This window comes from Apteryx rowi, unplaced genomic scaffold (assembly GCF_003343035.1).
Source record: "Apteryx rowi isolate R43461 unplaced genomic scaffold, aptRow1 scaffold_350, whole genome shotgun sequence".
Taxonomy (NCBI): Eukaryota; Metazoa; Chordata; class Aves; order Apterygiformes; family Apterygidae; genus Apteryx; species Apteryx rowi.
Genome location: NW_020449975.1, coordinates 149,279 through 171,339, shown reverse-complemented (window position 1 = coordinate 171,339; position 22,061 = coordinate 149,279). Strand labels below are relative to the sequence as shown.

General features: G+C 38.6%; 1 protein-coding gene across 1 annotated transcript in view; it reads right to left on the bottom strand.

Moving 5' to 3' along the window:
* Positions 1–8,334: 8,334 nt before the first annotated feature.
* The window catches only part of SYTL5 (synaptotagmin like 5), a 62,555-nt gene continuing 48,828 nt past the window's right edge, over positions 8,335–22,061 (bottom strand). The window contains exons 10-17 of the mRNA XM_026072792.1: positions 21,725–21,790; positions 20,599–20,777; positions 19,650–19,752; positions 17,299–17,460; positions 13,472–13,580; positions 11,933–12,068; positions 9,110–9,318; positions 8,335–8,477 (exon numbers count right to left, since the gene is read on the bottom strand). Of these exons, the coding sequence (XP_025928577.1) occupies positions 8,335–8,477; positions 9,110–9,318; positions 11,933–12,068; positions 13,472–13,580; positions 17,299–17,460; positions 19,650–19,752; positions 20,599–20,777; positions 21,725–21,790 (1,107 nt within the window). The remainder of the gene's footprint in view (positions 8,478–9,109; positions 9,319–11,932; positions 12,069–13,471; positions 13,581–17,298; positions 17,461–19,649; positions 19,753–20,598; positions 20,778–21,724; positions 21,791–22,061) is intronic.

Here is a 22,061-nt window from a genome sequence, read left to right as displayed (position 1 = left end):
GCTCTCTATCAGGGTGCAAATCCTGTTTAAAGGGTGAATTTGGTTGGAAGAATTGAAGGCTGATTCCAAAAAGCAAGACCTGCAGTGAGACTTAGCCCTTCCCCTCCCACCTCCAGCCTATTCTTTGCAGTAGAAGTCACAGATCGTAGCATGTGGATACAGCCAAGGACTGGAGGGCTCCTATATCAATCTGGAGGTACGTTCCAGTTTTGAACATGTTCTGAACAACCAAAAAAATTAAATCATTTTAGGTGAGAAAGGAAGTTCATGTTTCTGTCATGCAACAAAACTGTTAGGATAAATTGTGGGATGCGGCAGTTTTTCATGAGCCCAAAGCATTTGTAAATGGCCTGATTTTCCCCAAATCCTACCCAAGAATCCACCTGTTTGATAAGAACAATCCCCACCATCACATACCTCATAACAATCCTTTGCATCTGGAGAGGAGGGAGAAAAGTTATAGTTGCACATCTCTGTTCTAAAAGCTTACACCATCTTCTCTGGGAGAGAAAGCTTTACATTTTAATGCTACAACACCCATGACCCTTAAAACTCTGAGCTACAGTTCCTATTAAATGACTACAATGTGTAGTTTTCTTACATAAAAGCATGAGTCAGACTAACTAATGAAAACACAGAGGCTAAAAAGTAACTTGAAGTACTTTCAAATACTCTTAAGAGAGGGCTTATTTGCAACCCACTTTTTGAAATTGAGGTGGTGAAATAATGGAGCTTAGGTTATGCAATCTTAGTAGCAGACAGCTTCTAGCCACTCACCTCAGTTTCTGCCTCCCCTGATGATGGGTGTTAAGTGCAGCTGTGGCATGTCAACAGAAAGGAAAAAAGGAGTAACTGCTGCACACTTCTCCTAGCACAGCTCCTCTAAGACCTGTAGCTGCCGATGAATTCTCTCTCCCCATCCGCAGCTGGAGGGTGCTGTTATGGCAGCTTGGTAAGGGAGAGAAAGGGTGTGAAAAAACATGCTGCAGACACTGGAAGGCAGAGAGCAGCAAGGCTGCATGGGCTAAAGGAGAAAGTGAGAACATTTTCAGTTGCACATAGGCATTTCTTTGACTCATTTCAAGCAACTATCCAATTACTGCACGCTCTGTAAAATGCAAAGGAAATGGATGGGAATCCTGGTGTCAGTGCAGAATGTTCTTGTGCATATCTAGTTACCACTGTATCTTCCATTGCTACCCATGCACCCAGAAAGTAACCATGACCTGAATCTCAGGTGATTTAAATTAGCCCATACTTCAATTTTACAAGAACTTGCCATCTATCACCTCAGACAAGAGAGGCAGAGAATGCTGCAGTGTTTAACTGTACAGAAGTTAGAGGCGTCTTCCAGATCTCCATGCAAATCCTTAAAAACTCTCCCAAGCAAATCTATAAAGGAATAACAGGGAAAAGTTTGACAACAGAGTACTCTTCCCCACCTGCAGCTGCCTTCCAGTTTATGGATGTTTGAGCTCCCACTCCCATGAGGCCAGAACCAGCACCGGGGACAAGCTAGACAGGAGTGGTGTGAGGGGAAAAAAGCCAGCTGCCAGCTGATCCATGAACATCCCTGAGGATGTTCAGTATCAACCTTAACCAGGGTGCATGAACCCAATGCACTGGGCCAGGCTTTCAGACTACTGCAGGGTGAGCAGAGGCGAGCACAGGCCTGTAAGTTGGAGTGGCACTGAGTGGCAGGATGTCCCCACTACTGCAGATTGCACAGCTCAGCCGAAAGTATCAATTAACTTGAATTAGCAAATATTGTTTAAAAAAGGGGGTGGGGGGAAGACATCAAGACCAGTAACCACAGAAAAGCTGCCTTTTGAACATAACTGGATTTTCAGGTGGGCAGGACCCTGAACTAGGGAACAGGCTGGAGATTCGACAGTGGAGGGGAGAACCTGATGAATGTGCAGGGTTAAGGCACAGGTAAAATAATTCTCTCGCAAGGGTGAAGAGAGCACTGCACTTCCCATGTTCTTGTATTTACATGCAAGAAAGAAAATGGCTTTAATGCTTATGAAATAAAAATTAGCATAAAAAACTTAAGGGGTAGAAGATAAGACAGGCAAAATAGCAGAGAGAAAAAAGAATGCACATCTCTGAAGACAGTCTAGGCCTCTAGCATTATTCATCACATATAAATGAAGTAGTATGTTTACCTCAATGAGATAATATGGGATATCCCTAAAAGACAAATTTATAGTTTGCTGTAGCGCATTTTAGGAGAGACAGGGACACATCAACATGTTTCATTATTTTAATTCTAAAATATATAACAGTATTCTTGACAACAACTACAAATGAGTTACCAGTCATCTTTGTCCACAAATCTGAAGGTACAGTGCACAGTACAATAATGCTCTGGGAAGGAACGGTTTGTCTAAATTTGGGCAGAACTTAACATACTGCAATTCCATTTACTGATATTACTGTTCATATCCAGTAGAATGACTAAATAAATAGCTAGCAACAGATCTGGAGCAGAACAAAGGCAATATGAGGAATATGTGATATTCTCTAATTGCTGCAACAAACAACTACATTTGGTTTTAAGCAAACCTCAACAATTAGAACTACCCTTAAAAATACACATTAAGTTCTCAGGAGCTGTAGCACACAGCCATATATATGTTATTGCCACAAAGCAGAATTACTGAAATAGTTAATCTAAATAAAGGGTCAAGATGCAGGAAGGGTAAGCTTCAAAAGCAACCCAAAAGCCATCTAAAAGCAAGTTCAGATTCACTCACCAGTGTCAACATACACAGTATAACTGACACTGTATTATTACCACTTATCAGACAGCATCTGCCAACATTTGATCACAAGACAGAAAATTCATGGGAGACAGTGGTAAGGTTCTGCTAGCATGCTTCTCAGTATCACATACTGAGTTATGGTAAAATACATCACTGCAACTAAAAGTCCTACCATCCTATTTTGGAATTAATCTCATGTTTTTATCACCATTTTTATAAGCTTCCTAAATGTTAACAGCTCTGCATGTAAAAATAAATAATAATAGTAATGTAAAAAAACTGTAAAAAAGTTTACAAAGTGCACAGACCAGCTCTCAAGAGGTGGTTATTTTTGTCAATGTTTTAAAGTGCTAAAAATCAATACTGTATGTTAGGAAAGTAAAATTTCAGTTTTTACTTCATATAGATGAAAATAAGGGGAGCTATTAACTGTTGCATGCTGCCTCCTTCCAGATACTTGAGATTAACATTTATATGCAACACCGAGTCAGACTGACATACTGAACAAGATCTTCAGAGAAGAATTTTGTGGTGAAGGTTGATGAACTGAAGAGTGGGGTGGAAGGAAGAGATCCTACAAAGATTCAGGAACAACTTTTACTATCCATCTTGTGTGAACCCACAAACCAGACACAGACAGCTGTAGAAACAGGACTCTGAGCTCTTTTCTGCACATGGAGGAGACACAAAAAGTAAAGCCAAACCTAGGTGGCTCTGAAGAGCCTTCTTTCCATTGACACTAGAGCAAACGTCAGGCAAACTAGCCTCCCAGTTAAAGCAAGTGCTTTACATGCATGAAGTTGGGCAACTTGCATACCCCTCATGAAGCCAAAATTATGCCAGTCTAACTGTAACCCTCCTGTTCCCCCAACTCATCAATTAGTACTAGTGGATGGTCAATGGCTGCTCTGCTGTATAGTTGACTCTTTGCAGAAGATAACTTATTGGAGCTGACAGGGTCTAATCAGGCAGGAAAAGAAAGAACAAGAAATAATATATAAAAATGCTTCTTTCATGCTACCTTAGCATAATCTGTATTGGAAGAGACACAGAATAATAAGCTCCCTATCTAATGCATCATGATCAAAACATACTCACCATCCCAATTCCTTTTCTCATAAACCATCTTCTAACCATCCAGCTGGGAAAGCAAGATCAAGACATGATGTTTAAAAGGCATTTATGGAAGGCAATGGTACTCAGATTTGCACAGGGAGGTGGCAATGGTGCCCCTCATAGTGTCTTTGTAGCTTTTCTGCCACCCTCACTCAAATGGTAACACAATGAAGGTGGAAGAGATGGGGAGGCCATTTCACTCTATTTTAGTCTGCTTTTGGCGTCTAAACACGCAAGTAAGAGCATCGACATTTAGAAGCCTGAAGTCCCCATATAGCTGATAAGCTGAATAGGGAAACTCTACTTGAGCTCTTTGCTTCCAGAGAGCAAGTCTGGGTACCAAAGCCTGATGCCAGGGCTCTGACAGCCCTCAGCACCAGCTCTTCTTGATGGATCCTGGCAATAACCACACTGTCTACAGAGGTATTTATTGACCCCACTTGATATTTTACAGTGATAGTCATACCTTTACTCTTCTTTAATGGATCAAACCCTCAGAATCTAAGTGCAAGGGGGGAAACAAAAGGTAGCAGTGAAAGTCCAGTAGTTACATTGCTAGAAAAATACATATCACAGTAAAATGCATTGTTTCACATTTTCAAAACCCACTGCAGAGAAGAGATTCTTCTTCACTGAAACATCTTCACTTATTCAGGACTGTCATGAGAAATAATTTGGAAACAACAGCTCTGCTGTGTCTAATTATTCAGAACAGGAATTTATGAATTTGTGGCTAATTTCTCCCAAAAATTAGCCTTGAATAAACCATTCATGCATCTTCAATACCACAAAATACAATACAAAAGTAAGGCTTCAGCCCATTTCCTGGCTTTCTGTCTTTTTGTTCAGCCTGGCAACACACAGTACATGATGACGCACAATTATAACCAATTAATTCAAATATCTGGGAAACAAGAAATCACATCTGCAGTTAATCATCTTGTGCTTTTTCCAAACCATAGATCATTTTTGTAAAGGAAAAGAACTGAGATATAAGGGATATAATTAAATGTGACATTTTCCACACATCAAACGATTTCTACAAATGTATTGATAACACTGTAAAACAGCAAAGCTTTCCAAATGGCTCTAGTGTTTATACCAATGTTCATCATCTCTCTGAGGCTTATTTGGGGCAAAGTATGATATATCCCGTATGATTCAATAATGCAGAATTGTCACTGCTAACCCGGGCAGCCATTTCACTGTGATATTCCAAATCCCATCAGTGGCAAACAACACTGTCTTGGCTGAAATTACTTCCCACTTGAAATTGTTCCTTTCATATGCTGAACTTCAGATGACACTTAGAGTCTATTCATAGTCTGGCCTATACTTTTAGAAAACTCAGAGTGAGCTTTTGGCCCTACAAAAGGAAATGGCAGGACTTAAAGCTAGCATACAAGCTAGGTAACACTTTGCAGATGAGTACATTCATCAGGAACTCTAAGTTGGGGCCAAAAAGCGGGGGTGAAATGGACAGAAGCTGAAGTAAAGCATAGACTCTTTCCTTTCAAAGCAAGACTAGATTTAGATAAAATGATAATGCCTAAAAGCTTAGAAAAAATCATTTAAAAATTAGCCAAAATCTTACACTCCATGTTAAGTGAAAGGTTTAGTTCAAAATTATTTTAAGCTTTTCATTTTGGTGAGAGAAAAAGGTTTCCATTTTGCGGTCCTACCTGGAGGATTTTTTGCATTTTCCCAGTTTCACCAACAAAATGAAACAAAATAAAATATAAAACTGCACAATGTTTCCCTACAACTCTAATTGGGATTTTATTCTGAAGAATCACATTCTTCAGCTTTAACAAGCTTTATCTTTTTAAATCAACTTCCAGCAAATGAAAACCAAGCTTGTGCCTCCACGTCAATATAATGTTATTAATCACAAAATAAATGTTGGTTTGTGGTAATCCTTCCAAGACAACGCAGACTGATTCTGTTAGAGAGAGAGGTAGTTTAGGTGGCAAAAGTTAGGGTTGATTTTAGTTTGGGGATCCTGATGTAGAAAATCTAGTATTTAAAGAATGATTGTTATGAGAAAAAAAAAAAAGGTCATAAAATGCATGCACTGAATATTTGTGCTCTAATTTAATAGTTCACAGCATTTGTGGCATAAGATGAAAAACAAACTAAAGCTAGATTAAACCTGTTTCACCACCCACTTCAAGCAGGATTTGGGAAGAAAATGAGGACTCCATAAAGAAGGAAAATGAAGTCACAGTTTTCTTGAGCAACTACTGATTGTGGTTTTGCAACTGAGATTCTTTAAAGGAACTTCCTTTTTAAAGATGTCTCAGTAATTTCTGAATATCAGGGATCTCAAACAAGGCAATCAGTACCTTGAATGACTGTCTAAATTCGTATCAGAGTTTTAAAAGCAAATATTTATAAACTAACAGATCTGCTTTATTAAAACTAAGGTGCTTGTAATAAAAATTAATAATTTTATTCAGTGATATTAGGATCTTAAAATACTGTTTAAGATACTTGGCAATTTCAAGCCACTCAAACTAAAACATCTTCAAACCAATATAAAACATCTTCAAAAAAAGGAACAGTCATTAAATTTTAAGGTTTGGGATTCAGCTCTAAGTTCATGTACATAATTGTACACTAGTACAGAAAACATTACTATAGCTTCAGCTACAAATGTTGAAATTTCAAGCTGCAGTTACTTAGCTATCAATTCTCCATATTTTGTTGTTAAATTCAGATTTTCTGCAATTTCTAAATTATCAAGAACAGCATTTGTACCTCTCAAACAAGTAATATTTTATGGCTATTATTTTTCATAGAAATCTCTGAATTCTGGGCTTTTAACCTACAGGGAAAGATATGTCAGCTGAAAGTTTGTTATTTTAAATTGATTTACGTGATGATTATGGTTTCCATATATTTCCTTATTAGTGCTTCCTTAGCACTAATATGGCATTACTTCCAAAACATTTGAAAAAAATGAAGTATAAGAATAGCTATAGATGAATTTACCACTTGATATAGGAAGATAAATTCTAATTTTAGAAAAATCAGATGAAATGTTGTTCATTCAGTTTACTACTCTTCCTTTGTCTTATACCTGAGCAATTACATACTATGTTTATCATTAGCCAATCTTGCAAATAGACATCTGCTGTCCTTGAAAGAGATTATAGTCCTATCTCATCATGGTACTGCTACTGGTTAAATGTAACAGTAGTCCACAAAAACTATTCGAAAAAGCATGCTCTTCAGATATGACTTGCACAACTCACCAGAGCAGGGCAGACCTAAGAAGGTAAAAAGATCACTTTAGGAAACAACGTGTCAAAATTACTGTTGACCAACTCCTGTGGTTAATAAGACCAATGACTGAATTGGCCAAAACCCACTTTTATCATTAAATCCATTGTTAAGAGGAAGAAGTTTGGGAGAAAAATCTTATTTTGGTTAATAATTAATATGCTTGGGCATGCCTGAAAAGGATTCAACCCATTCAGAGAAATGCCACAGTTGTGCAAAGCATTCTGGCCTGTCTTTACTTATGTCACTTTAATAAATGTTTTGTTGAATCAAGGTCTTAGCTAACTATGCCCCAAACCAGCATGTGTTTCATCTCAGCAACTCATCAGGTGGGACAAACACGTGAACATCTCCCCTTTGTTCAATGGCGTCTGAAGATCTTGGCTAGAACTAACAACTGAATCAACAACATCATAATACCATGTTGTTTTGGAAATTGTTTTGGGATTGTTATGGATTATTTTCATTAGAGGCTCTTTGATCACACTGAATCAAGTCTGCCTTTTACACAGTGCAGTAGAATACCCAAAGAATGCCAGAACATTGGCACTTTAAACCACTATATCTGCTACCTATTTCTAGTGTGCAGCATAGCGCATTGGCCTTCCTTAGGGTGCTGCTTGATCCTAAGCCTGCCATCCAGCACACTGCATAGCCCAACAAATAAACATGAAAAAGAAATGTTATTTGTTATCCTTCAGAACACCATGGCTTCTCACCTTTCAAATGCCAAAACACAGACTTGCTCTGAATCTGCTTGTACTGCGTCATTTGTCTTTTGGCCATTTTTGACCCAGAATGAGATACATAAAACAGGCATTCCTTGTCAAATGAGCTACTAGAGAATTTGAGCACTCCATGTTCCCCACAGACAGAGATGTTCATCGGCTCTATGCCACTCATCAGAACTGACAGAGAAAGCTCAGTTTGATCTCTGTACAAGGTCAAATTCTCACTGGTTTCAGGAGAAAAATAATCTGTCCAGGAAGCCGGGGTTAAAAACGTGTGCATGAAAGTGCAGAATGCATTAAAATCTCACTTGGAGCCTTAATATCCAAGGAAAAGCATGTAACCCTTACCCACTTTCATATGGGCAAAGCTACAAGAGTCTGAACACCACTCAAGCTGTGAGCACTTGTGGTACCCCTCTGTAGTTAACAGTCTTTCAGAGTCTGCGTTTTCCCATGCTGGATCTCAGCATTAATATCCCTTCTACAGGAGCTCCAGGACTGTCAATCATCTTCTGCCACAGATGCTGCTCTTCCCCTTGAGAGTCCATCCAGTCAACCTCCTTGCCATTACTTACACCTGGCAATTGCAAAAACATGAGGATTTTTGGCATATTAGTAAAGAGTTACTTAATATCCTTGTTCACTTGCTCCAACAGTGTTTACGAAGATGACACACTTATGCCTATCTAGGGTGTTATAATGAAAACAGTTGTCCTTTTCTGCATTTCTTCTTAAGGAAAAAAGAGGAGTAGCTCCTGTAAAGCACAAGTCTGTCCTTAAACTCTGTTGTGGCATACAGGCAGAGGCACATAAAAATCCTCATCATGGCTCTGTACCACAGGCAACTTTCTCCTAATGAAGGAGTAATGGATAACCAGCTCTTCCAAATTATGCTATTGCCAACAGAAAGGCTGTGCTAGGCAAAAGCAGTCGTCTTCTCACTGGGATGCTAATAAAAGTTTTCAAGATATTTCCAGTTCTTCACTTAGAAGAAGCATAATTGGGCACAAAATTTTTGTCTCTCACTCAGTGGAGGAAAGAACTAAATTATTTACAGGGGACATGTTGCCTTCTCTCCTTTTCCAGTTTCCCACAATTCGCATATACTTCTTACTCAATAACATTTCTATCCCTCATATATATAAATCGCTTGGGAGGGGAGGGAGAGCAGAATAAAAAAAAGTAATCCCCAGTCAGATGGGACCTTACCACTTCCAGTGCTTAAACGGACACCTCCCAAAAAGATATTACTGGAGAGTGACTCCTTGTCCCACACAGTCAACTCGAGGCAGACGTTACGTATATCCCTGGAACTCAAGCCAGTAAAAGCAAAGGTATGATTCCACTGGGGGTTCACACTCTTTTTTATTATGGGAGTTTTGTGTTTTGTAGCTTTGTTGTCATCTGGGAGCAGATATCTGTGAGATAAAGGAAAGTCAAATAGTAGGTGGGATATCATGTAATATTCACAAATAACGACAGTCGTGTACAGGCTCAGATAGAATCAGGAGCCCATTTTCCCACTAAAATTAAATTAAACATTTACGTGAAGTGCACATTTTGCATCTGGGCTCCATTTCTTCTTACATTTATAATGTCTGTATTAGCAACAGAAACTGAACTTAGGTCTCCTTCCCCCTGTCTAGGGTATTAGCCACAAACTTTTTATTTCAGTGAGACTAAATATAGACAGAATCAAAGTAATGCTGTCTAGATGGGGCCTCTGGAGTCATCTAATCCAGCCTTCCACTCAGAGCAGGACTGAAGGTCCCCCAGGTGGAAATGGGAAAGACTGATAAGGAGCACTTTGAATTGCCTAATGCCCTATTGAATGCAGAAACACCAAAGCTGTGAAATCTGACAAGCTTTCCACATCTTACTTTTCGTGGAGAATTCCTTTAGTCAAACTAAACGAACTTAACACTAGTTTCAAAATCAGAGGTCTGTACGAATTTTCATAGTCTGTATCTTCACCTTCTTTAGCAAAGCTAATGGAATAACTATGTGGTTTCACATAAATACTAAAGGGTCAGACATACAGACAAATTACATCACTTGACCTTGATCAGTATTCATGTGCATGCTTGTACTTAACAACAAGCATGAGCTAATTCACTGCAGCTTCATTTGCTTTTAAAGCAGGCTAAACTATGTCAAATTAGCTCGCGTTAGTCTCAAGCTAATAGTGCAGATCAGACAGCTGCAGCACCTCAACTGACAGCTGCAGCACCTCAACTGACAGCTGCAGCACCTCAACTGGTTCACAGAAACCTGATCGTGCATTTGGCCATGACACAAGAGACACCAATAATCCAAGCAAAACAAAACAGACTTGTGTTCCACTGTGCTGAATAATCCACGTCAGCAACAACGGACACCACCAACTAAAGATAGCCCAGAGAATTACTGGCAACGCATTGCTACTGCTAATATAAAAAGGCTTTGGCTACATTTTCTCCCTGAAGTCTGTTGCAAGCTCCACATGGAAACAAGCAGCAGTGGGATCACACAATCTATCTTAAGCAAAAGGAAATGCCCTCACATATACCAGGAAAAGAGAGATGGCACGAGAAAACAAATGCATAATAAGAACAGGCTCAATCTTTTTCTTTATGAAGTCTCTGAGCTTACTGATAGTTTGATGAATGCTACAAGATCAAGATTAATTGTCAGCTCTGCCAAGGAATTACATTTTTTTCTATGGGCACCATTTAGTAAGAACACTTAAAACATTACTAATGAACTAGAGCATATCTAAGAAACAGCAACTCTGAAAGCTAGCATTAAGAGTAAAAACTGGCAAACAGAAATGTTTTAAGCTATCTGGCATTTCCTCCATTTAACACCTTAAATGCATAACTTACTTTTTGAAGAATTCAATATAATGATGCACACAGGATTATGTTCATTTTATTCAATCACAATTATGTCCTGCATCTAGCATTTTCTATATAGTCTGGATTTTGAATGTCCAATACAAAACGCATATTTGTATGCATACACATGCATATAGGCATACAAGTGACACAGAGCTTAAATTTTTCAAAATGATATATTTTTAAAATCAAATCTCAAAGCTATAAGAGCAGAATTTTTAAAAGTCTTCTGTCAAAGAATGTGTCTCATTGTTAACGTTTAACAACTGGAGTTATGATATTTACATTTAAAGTCAATGATACACCTCTTGAGAGCCTTCAGTGTTTAAATATGTTCCTTGACATCATACTACATGCTAAAGAGCTTTTCTAATAACCGGTAGGAAAAAAAAAAAAAATCTACTTTTAGTACAAGAAAGAGAAATCTTTTCTCAATTAGTATAAGTAGTTGAATCACAACAGAATTTGACCATGTACATCATGAATATTCTCTTTCTGCATATTTCAGGTGACATCCACTAGAAAGAACCTCAGCTGGACAGAATATGCCAGCCTTCAAAGGTGCTCTGCTCTTTGTAATTTTACAAGGAATCGAAACAGACTTGTATCTTCCTGAAAAGAGGTTCTTATTCAAGAGATAGTCTGGCCATTCCTCCTAGTTAAAAATACATATTGTTTCAGTTTCCTGGAAATGTAAATGTCACTGTCAGATCAAAGATCATCTCCTGTGTCTGAGTCCTAATTTACAACTTCTTGCCTTCAGGAATGATCGATAATCACCTACGTCTCTCTCCTGACTGAACAGAAGTTTTTTCTGGTACCAAATGTAATATTCTATAATAACCTGTACATTAACACTGAATACAAATGTATGAATGAAATAAGTGATATGAATAACATACTGGTTCTTGACTGAGTCCAGATATGGTGATATTTAACCATTTGGACAACTGATACCTCGCTGCCCCTATCCCACAACATCCTTCTTTTAAGCGTACCATTCCAAGGTGCCAGTTGCATTTCAGGACTGACACTCAATACACGCATATACACAGGTACTGAAAAAAGTGGGGTGAGCCAAAGAATGATTCAGTGCAGCCATTAAAAAATGAGGAGGGAAGAGGGGGGAAAAAAAAAAAAAAAAAAAAGCACAGACCCTTTCACAAAAGTGTCAGATGTGCCTCCTGATTTTACCGCTGTTAAATTCTTAGCTTCTTTGATGAGGACATCTAATATACCTCCAGATGGCAGGTGAGAGTCTCTCTTTCTTCCTTTTTTAAAGCTCTTCTTTCCTACACACAAAACAAAGCAGCAACATCATCATCAAAAATCATACACTGCAAAACTGATTTGGAAATGCAAACCTTTCTGGATAGGCAGGGGTGGGAAATCACTCCATATCTGATAAAGAACTTGTCCATGTAATTAGCTAGTCCTTGCTGGACACAACAGGGTGCCCTATTTGAAGTCCTTTTCAAATACAAATATTTGTGGATTGCTATGTTGAATGCAAAGAACTGTCATGTCCTGTAAATCCTAACCTCTTTTCAGGACTCACTTTCTCCACCAATGTTAAGGCAAGCCTGCACCACAAGCAAGGTGTAAATCCTCTGTCCCAAAGCTTAAAATATAGAAGTATGCGTGTGTTCCTTTTAGTAAGGATGCATTGCTCCTTGGAGACCATGACAAAGGACACAGTGCTCACTGACACATTTCTGCATTTGAACAGCAGCATGAGGACAAGTGTACTTGCTGTTGCTGTGGATTCTAAGAGGCTTATCAGCAGGGATCATACACTGATCAGAGATGAAAACATCAGAAAAAAAGATCAGGAGTGATGTTAAAATGTTATTAATTCGAAAAAATGCAAGTAGTATATATCTGGATTTTTCAGACAACAATTAGCTTTTAACGGGGAATACCCTGGAATTCACTGCTAGCAAAGGGAATGTCACTTGTTAAAAAAAAAAAAAAAAGCCACCACCATCTAATACACTTATCAAATGCCAATACCAAAAAGCAATACTATCACTAAGAACGAACTCCTCTTGGGCTGTGTCTCTCTGGCACATCCCTGTACAGAGGCTCAGTTTACTGATTACTGTTCCACATGCTACTATAAAGCAAACAGTAAGTAATGTTATTTTCCCCTGTTCACTGCTGATGAAAATAATGGCTTACCCAAAACAATTCAAATAATATTTTACAGGATTGGATTACAGGGGTAATATGGCAAAACTGAGCAGAAACAAAGCAATGTGAAAACAAGGAGATATGTATGCTTAAGGACAATTAAGCAAGAGGAAGTCTGTTACTCCATGAGAAGTCTATTACTTTGACCAGCTACACACTGTATACAAGTAGTCGAACAATGACGACACAGACTACGATTTAGAAGATTTCTTTGTATGTGGCTGTCCTCAGTCATATTATTGACTCTCCGAAATTTTTTTTTAGTTAGATTACAGCTATGCATCAGCGCTTGGCTGTGCACACTCATCTCCCTTTCCCTCTCCTTAAGTTTTATGTAAGAGAAGGGAACAGAGCAGGAGAACCACACAGTTTGAAATTGCCACAGATAAAGGCAACAAATATATTTAAGTACATTTTCAATGTTCTAATTCCATTACTCAGACCTAGGTGAGGATTTTTAATACTCAGAGGGATGTTATGCTGCCATCAATGTTTGGTTTACCTTGAAACTGCCCTAGAGGAAGCATTAGGTTTCTCTCTGGGGGAATGTAACGTAAAACAACTGTTAGTTCTCCTTTATACTGAAGCCCAACATCTGCTGCAACCTCCACCTGACAGAAAAAAGAAAAACAGAAATCCATTTAAGCATAATTATTTACCTCCTCCATTTCATTTTATTTTGTTGTACCAATAAGCTGTTACAAATGCTTCTTAAATATGTCAAGACATACCACACCACTTTCATATTAGACATTCCAGAAGGAATACAATCACATTTTAGAAAATTGTATGAACTAGGGAATGCAAGATCTCAGAAGAACAAAGTCACATCACATTAGACACTGATTGGTGAACATACACACGAGAGAGAGATCTAGCGTGAAGGAGTGAAGAAAAACTCACAGCAAACAAACAGAAGCAAACTTAAACTTATTTTGGAAACATAAACTGTAGTTAATTTAAGATGACATTCTGATGTCCTTATTTACACCAATTAGTATTTTAATCCCTAGGTAGTTTCACATATTTTAGAAGAGTTACTCTTGGAATGGAGGTGCAGGGAACTGGGCAGAGGGGGGGGATGGAAGCAGGGGAGGAAGAGAGCAGAGTTCAGCTCTGAACTAGAAAAGATTCTTGAAAACTAATGTTATTCCCAGTGTCCTTCTCCGTTTCTATCCAGACATCATTTCTGCATCTTCTTGTTTTATAAATGTTTGAATCCTGCCCAGAAAGAATGCATTCAGCACTCTTCAGAGCATCCTTGTTAAAAGAATACTAGGCTTTCACTGATGTATGCTGAACTTCTATGTACGCTGTAAAAAGTTAGAAACTAAATTTTAAAAACAGTAGGTGCAACACAGAGAACATGATATGACAGTGAACACTGACTTCTCCTAGAAAAATAAAATGCAGTGGAAAAGAAATCCCTTATATTTACAAAAGAGATCAGGTCTAAGAAAAACTAAGCCTAACCTTGATTGATGACGTCCACTAATGGAGGTGAGACTACTCATATGTTCATGTTTCTGTACACATTTTAGTGCTCAGGCTTGGGTGCAAACACACAAATCTTCCTGACCCCTCACAGACCAAGAACGTGTATAAAAAGAGAGTGCCCTGGAATGCTGTGAGAGAGACACCAAGGTACCATACAAGCATTCAAGGAACTACATATGAATGAATGCCTCTGATTAGGGACAGTATTTCTCTGAGATGGGTTCAGCTTGTTTCCCAGCTCCCCAGCAAGGTCAAAATTCTATTATCAGGAGAAAACAGAATGAAAAACAAACTCAGAAATACATATAGCACAGAGTCAGCACTGCCTTTATATCATAGACTGAAGGTTAAAGGACTAGCCACATTCAGTGGGGTTAAGCCTTATCTGTTCATATTCTGAGATGGGACTGGGAACAAAGAGTTTAGTGATAACAGCAAGGTCCTTTTGTGATCTGGAGGCACTTTTACAACAACACAAGTCCTCCTGTGCTGGCTCTGAGAAATATGGTCCTGTCTCCAGCAGTGTCTGGTGCCTGTTACTACAGTAAAGGACAAAAGAAAACCTGCAGTAAATGGCTGTGGAGTAATTTGTGCAACAGGAAACCATCATCTAAATCTTCCCTGTCAGGCAGATCATTTATGGTCTAAATTATTTAGGTTAGCATCAAATTTCCCATAAAGGTGGCAAGGATTACTTTTTCTGCTTTGCTGATGGGCACATAGTGGTACAGGTTCTTACCTCAGGAACAATTTGCCAACCCTGCCCCACAAAACCGCACCTAACATGGCTCTAGGCTCTGCCTTCCTCTTCAACCACAAAATTATTTTTTCTTCTTTTTCAGATTCAACCACAGTCCTCTTGACAAAAGACCATTCAACGCTCACGGAACAAACAGGTCTTAAAACCTCCAACCATTTCACTAAAGCAGCTAAACAGAGAGAACAAATAAAGCGCTGCGATAAAGCCCCGCAAATGTTTCATTAATGTTCCTTTCAGTATCTGGCAGTTCAAACAGGAGAACCACATGCAACTTGCATGCGTATTAACCTGCACATTTTTTATTTCAAAATACAATAATTTATCAATCAGAAATAATACTCTGCTGATCAACAATCTTAGCAGCACTTCAAGTTTAGAAACATTATTTGTAACAACTTAGGAGGCAGACAAGACCTAGTCTGTGCTTGTTTTCCTTGGCAAGAAAGGAGGAGTTTAAAAGTCCATTTAATGGGTTTGGAAATAATCAGACTACACCTTCCAGTTGGAATGGCTGAAATGCTTAGCACCTCATTACTTTTTTCCTGAGCAACAGTGCTTCACAATAATCTTTTTTTGGCCAGGAGTAAAAAAAGACATCCGCCTTCCCCCCCCCCCCCCCCCCCCCCCCCCCCCCCCCCCCCCCCGCTGCCAAGATTGAAATGAGACAACAATGAGATTACTGCATGGTAAGAAGCTCAATTTCATACTAACATTGCATACAAACTGTAAGCACAACAAATACAAAATGTGCATCTTACTGCTGTAATGGTCAATGCTAAGTAACAGCAACAGTGACACCAGCCAGTGCTACTACAGAAACGTAGCAGAGAATTCTACTCCAAGATCTGACCCAAAAAAAGCGTATTACCACGAAGCAAGTCTGACGGGAGTTTTGCAGATGGGCTTTATGGCTTGAAAAAAAGATGGTACAATCCTCATCTGGATACAGTGCTATGTTTACCATCATTATCCACTTTCTCTTCCTGGTATCTCACGACCTTTTTGGGCCATTAAGCAACAGCTGGTCACCCTCACTAACAAAGCTGACCTGGCAAACGGGAAATGTTCTTTTTTGCCATCTCTAAAATGTGAGGGGTGGGAGTCTTACAGAAGGGACTGATTTTCATGTGCATCTTCTGACAAATTATTTACTGAAGTATAAATTCAGGATAGTTTAGACTAGAAGGATGCCCCACAAAGTGCCATACCTGGAAACTACACAGCAATCAGATCCATGGAGGGAAGATGGAAATCAAACACTCCCTCCTACAACCCAAAACATAACACTATTCCCTTAAATGTAATGAACACAGAGCAAATGAGTCATCTGAGTCTGTCTCCACACCACTTGTAATACAATCTTGGATTCTTCTGCAACAAGAAAAATACGGTTTCTGAAAGGGCAATCTAAATCATCGTATTCTTGGGGATTCTGGCTGCTATAGCAGCTAGCAGCTCAGAAGCCTTTAATCCTCAAGTTTACAATAGCTCTTTGAATCTCTTCCAATAATAAACACACTGGCCTTTGCCAAAACAGGGGGTGCCCTAACGCCGGAAGTCACCATATTCTTAGCAAGTACAGTGCAAGACCTATTTCACAGAGAAAATGAACTGCATGCTAAGCAGCCTTATCTAGTGCCTTCCCAGTCAAGGTGAATAAGAGATTAACAAGAAACTTTGTTACAGCTGAAAACCGTGAAGTACTTCGAACGGAAACAAAAAAGGCCTATTTCTTTACTAGACTGTTAGGGGTCAGACAGGAGGGAGCAGTAGAAAAGTTCTCTGTTTCATGTAAAGAATCGTTTTCTTTCCTAGGTAATTTTTCCACAGCAATTTATTATGAGGTAGACATAGTTTATTTAAAAGGTGCTTTTTTAAGTAGCCATTCACATGTAAAGTCTTCATGAAGACTTTAAAAACAAAATGTTTTGACTGAAAAAAGAACAAATATTTTTACTGCTATATTAGACAATCATAAAGTCACCATTTTATAAACATGCTCCAAAGGAAAAATAAGTTAGCCTCATTAAATTTTCTTCACTGCTGCTCCATTGGCCCCTGGAAATCCTTACCTTGGGCTGGAGCACAAACCACTCATCGCTCTGATTATCAAAGTTCCAGGAATCAAATGGAATTTCCACCTCCCCAAGGAAGCTGTTGCGTCCGAACCTGTCATAGTGCCACACAGAAAGCTGTAGGGTCCTGGTTTCTAGCTGCGTATGACTGATGACATACTACCAAGAGAAAAACAGAAAATTGAACTCTCAGAATAAGCATAAATAATAGTTTCCATGGAGCCTTTTACAGCTATAGCTAAATTTCACAAAGCCCACAGCAGCTAATAAATGATGCATGAAGGAGAGATTTGTTTTCTTTACAAAGATTGCTCTAGTTAAAAAGCTCAAAGGAAACTGCTAACTGTAATTGTTTTCTTTGCAGCCTGCATCCACTGGTAATTAATGCTACTATTATTATTGTGGCTTTTCTGTATTATTTACAGGGTATTTATTGCTGTAAAGGAAATTATGATGCTTAAAACTATCATCCTGTTTTTTGTTACAGTTTATATACAAGAAACAGATTAACATAAAAGTTTAGTTTGTAAGAAGGAACCCATTACATTACCCATTAGGGTCCTTTCATCCCTAAAGAGAATCTACTGTACACTACTTTCTAGAAGCAGTGCCTTCCTCTCCTCTTCAATTGTACCTTAGTAACTTTTCAAAAGCCCGCATTGTTCTCAAAACTATTAATCCTGTATCTGCAAAGTGTTCACCAAAAGTTTAAAAATTATTAAAAATTCCTCTAAAGAAACATTTTATTCCAGCAAATACACAGAAAATTATAAACATCTGGAATTCTAGCTTTGTATACTCTCCTTTTAGTAAAAGGCCCATTAATTCCATGAAATTCACCCTGCTCTTAGTGTTAGCTGAGGAGACCCAGATGTCTTATTTTTTGCATCAGGAACAATGTCTGGACACAGACATATATCCTCCAGAAGCTGACACAGTCAAGTCAGTTGGCTCTCCACCCAGGCAGGCTATTCATATATAGATATGGCTAAAATGCTTAATCCTGGATGCCAACAGTTACAGTGTGAGAGCTGTGATATTTAGCCACAAAGGAATAAGAGTCAGAGATGGAAGGTTTTTCATTGTTCTTTTTAACACTAGTAACAGCTGAGATAAACAAATTTAACTCTTGCTTATGTACCAATAACTGAAGTAAGTACTCTTTGTCACAATTTGCATTTTTAGCAAGTTGCAAGGTCCTGTCTTCATAGCTTTCCATACTAGCAAACATGTTTAATATTAAGTATGTTTCTTGCTAATTAGGGGCTAACACATTTTTTTCCCAGTTCAGACAAATCTTAGCTTTACTACAAAGCATTTACAAATGAGGCTATACAAAAGGCTATCCCTTGGGAAACAGTCTGGCCAGACCAAGTGTGTGCAAGTCTGTAAAATGACTTTATAGCCAGCTTAGGCCAAGTATCCTGGCCAGGGAACATCTATTAGTCTCTATTATAAGAAACTTGTTAAAACCTTTCTGAAATTATTAAAAAAAAAAGTTTCAGGAAAAACTAGAAAGAGTTTTTGGCTTCATAACAGCTGGTTGGGATGATTCTCATCAACCGACAGGCAGCAGAAGCACCAGCAGCCTTGCAGTCCAGCTGCCAGAGAGGCAGTGAGCAGGGTGCTCAGAAACTCTGCCATTCCCACCTGCACCCCAGAGCCAAGGAGGTAAATAAGCTGCTCCTGAGGAACATAAAATAGTTTAGCCTCTGTAGGCTGGACTCAGGTGAGAGATAAAGAAGCCAAGAGGGTGAGCACTCTGTTCCACCAGCCCTCAAGGAAGTAATCTGTCATCATTCTCTTTGGCAACAGAAAATGAACGTGACTACAGCTTTTCAGGAAGGCAGCTAGTGAAGCTATAGCTGGCATTTTCCTGACAAAGTCATTTCTGCTTTAAAAAAAAGAAAGAAAATTAAAAAACCTGCCTAGAGAAATTTAAATTTTACTGCAAAAGGGTATTTTCTCTTAAAAATCACTTAGATGTGAAATTCTAAGCCAGCTCTACTTCAGCATCATTTGGTAACCTAGACAAGGCTTGAAAAGTGTTTAAGGTGCTTTTAACAACTCTGAGTTTAGGTTAGATGGGAACATCAATAGTTCTATAAGAGATCTATGGGAACCAATAGAAGTTTTACCTGAAAAGGGAAGAAGCAAACAAAGACGCTCCCTCAATGCTGAAAGCCAGAAATTACAGCTCATAGGACTACAATATGTTTTCGCTTAAATACTTTCCTTTTGAGGCATATTTTCCAAATTCTAATCCCCATACTGGAACACTGCTAGAAAATGTCTATAAGCATAAACAGAACATTCATCACAGCTTATGAGAGAGACACTGTTCTCACCTTGAGCATTTCATTAAACTCTGGATTGGTGCTGTTACTTTTAATTTTGGTCTTGCGTTTACTTTGGCGGGACTTATCAGGTAAAAGATACGCTTTGACATAGCTGCAGATCAAGAAGCAAGTTATTAGTAAGGAATAAAAACCACCAATTTGAACTAGGACCTGCCAATGCTGCATCAGAAACATAAATGAGGAAATTAATTCTGGCAGACTAACCCATATACATATATAACAGAGAATGTGTGAAACAGGCAAAGGTATGGTCTTTGTCTACAAACACAGAGTCATATTATACTGTTAGGACCAAAATAACAAAAGGCCAGAGCTAAATCAAGTTACTCATCCTCAGAAACGTGGAAAGCTTTCCTAACACCCTTTCTGATATTTGATTATTGTCTGGATGCACAAGCCAACATATACTGTGAAAATATAAGAGAATGAAAAACTGATATATTACGTATCTGTAGCAGTAGACATTATTAGAGACATTAATTATTACTTCCTTACTACAAGAAGTTCTCAGAAGACTCAGTCTTTGCAAATCAGCTCTGTGGATGCATGAAACTGCAAAGCAATCTCCCTCCCTCCATCCAGAACATCATCTGTCTCATATACTTCAGTTTTCATTCTAGAAGTAAGATATTAACTCAGTCTCCCCGTTCATTTGTATTTTTCGCCCTTCTGCAGAGACTGCTAGCAGAGAGGTTGATAATTAAGTAATTTTATAGTTTCCCCCAGTGTTGCCCTAAGAAACATACTGAAAATGCATTTCCCACAATGAATCCAAAAATAACCATCACCAAAATGCTGGCTTGAAGTAACTTGATCCTGTGAGTTCTCAAGCTTGGTATCATACCGCCAGCCTCCGTCACTGCTGCCCTACAGGCAGCTCTGCCACGCAGCAGAGGGCACCCCTAGAAGAATCTAGAAATAAATTCTCTGTGCTTACGGATCTGTCCTTTGCTTCTTCTCATCTGCCACGGCCAAGTTTCTGCAACTTTTCACCAGGATGTTGAGAGCACCTGTTTTGTAGCTGTAGTTGATGTGAAGAAGGATTTCACCACTGACCTTCACGTTGCCATAGTCACCAGTTTCACTATATACACTCAGCATGCTGTTAATGCTAGTCTGGAGGGGGAGAAGAAAAGGACTTAGAAGCTTAAACAAATTATTCTTTTCCTGAATCTGCTTTTTCATACAGCCACAGTCCCGCAATATTGTAACACTTGTTATGACTTGCTATGAAAACAGATATATCAAAGAATGGAAATACCACTCGCTTCTATTTGATGTAAAAGGGAATAAAAAATATACTTAATCATAGCTTAAACATCTAGAGAGTAGGGTTTGTTTTGGTTTTTTTTACATCTAGGACTCAGACCTACTTGTAGAGATGGCTAAATCTATATCACAACCATTAAATTCATGTGCAAACTGAAGAACAGACAGGCTACATAAATTTTAATCTCACACAACAAGTTCCAGGGAGCTAAAAATCACCTCTCTGGCTCAGCTGTCCCCCTAAATTTTACTGCATCTCATAAGATAACTGCTGGTAGAACCATGAGAAAAAGTCATAGGGACTTTTCCAGTAATGAAGATGGTACAAAAACATGTCTGGCTAAAGTGACACGAACCTCTCATGGGTATTTCTAACAGAATGAGCAGAAGGTGATAACCACCATTTGTGTGATTTTCCTAAGGCCAGAACAGTTTAGCAAAAATGCCATAATTTACCACTGCAATGTAATATCAGCCCCAATACCTTTTTTCAGTCCTGCCCTGTAGAATATTGCTATGAGGATTTCCTCTTCCAAAAGATTACAAATAGGAAAGAATTAAATATTTTAAAAGAAAATCAGAGCAGTACGTCCACTACCAGAGCCAAAGGCATTCCAGAAGCCTGGTGTACATTTTCTGTTGAGTCACTGAGCCTGACTGCTCAAAAAGATATATAAGTATATAAATTCTATCATATATGATCCTTGTAAAACACACAGATACAGTCTTCAACACAAATGGATAAAGAGAGAAACCATAAAAGTAAGTTAAGCAGAGCACTGAGGAGAACTCACAGTATCACCATCTGCTTCAGGCACATTTAAGTGGGTCCATTTTCTATCAGAACCTTCTGGGAAGTTCTTTAAAGAAGGCAATGCAAAAGGTCAAGAGAGAAGAGCATTAGATAGCTGAAATAAGAATGAATAAGTGCAGTGATAAAGCTTTACTCATACAGACAGGTAAAGAAACTTTGCACTGCAAAGCCATAGTGAGAAAGAATGAAAAAGGTATCACTATATGAGAGAAATCGTAATTTTTTCCATACACTTCAGGTATTGCAGGATATTTGGTTCAAGGTAATTAACAAATAGAGATGAAGTATCTGCTGTACCAAGATAAACAAATTATATT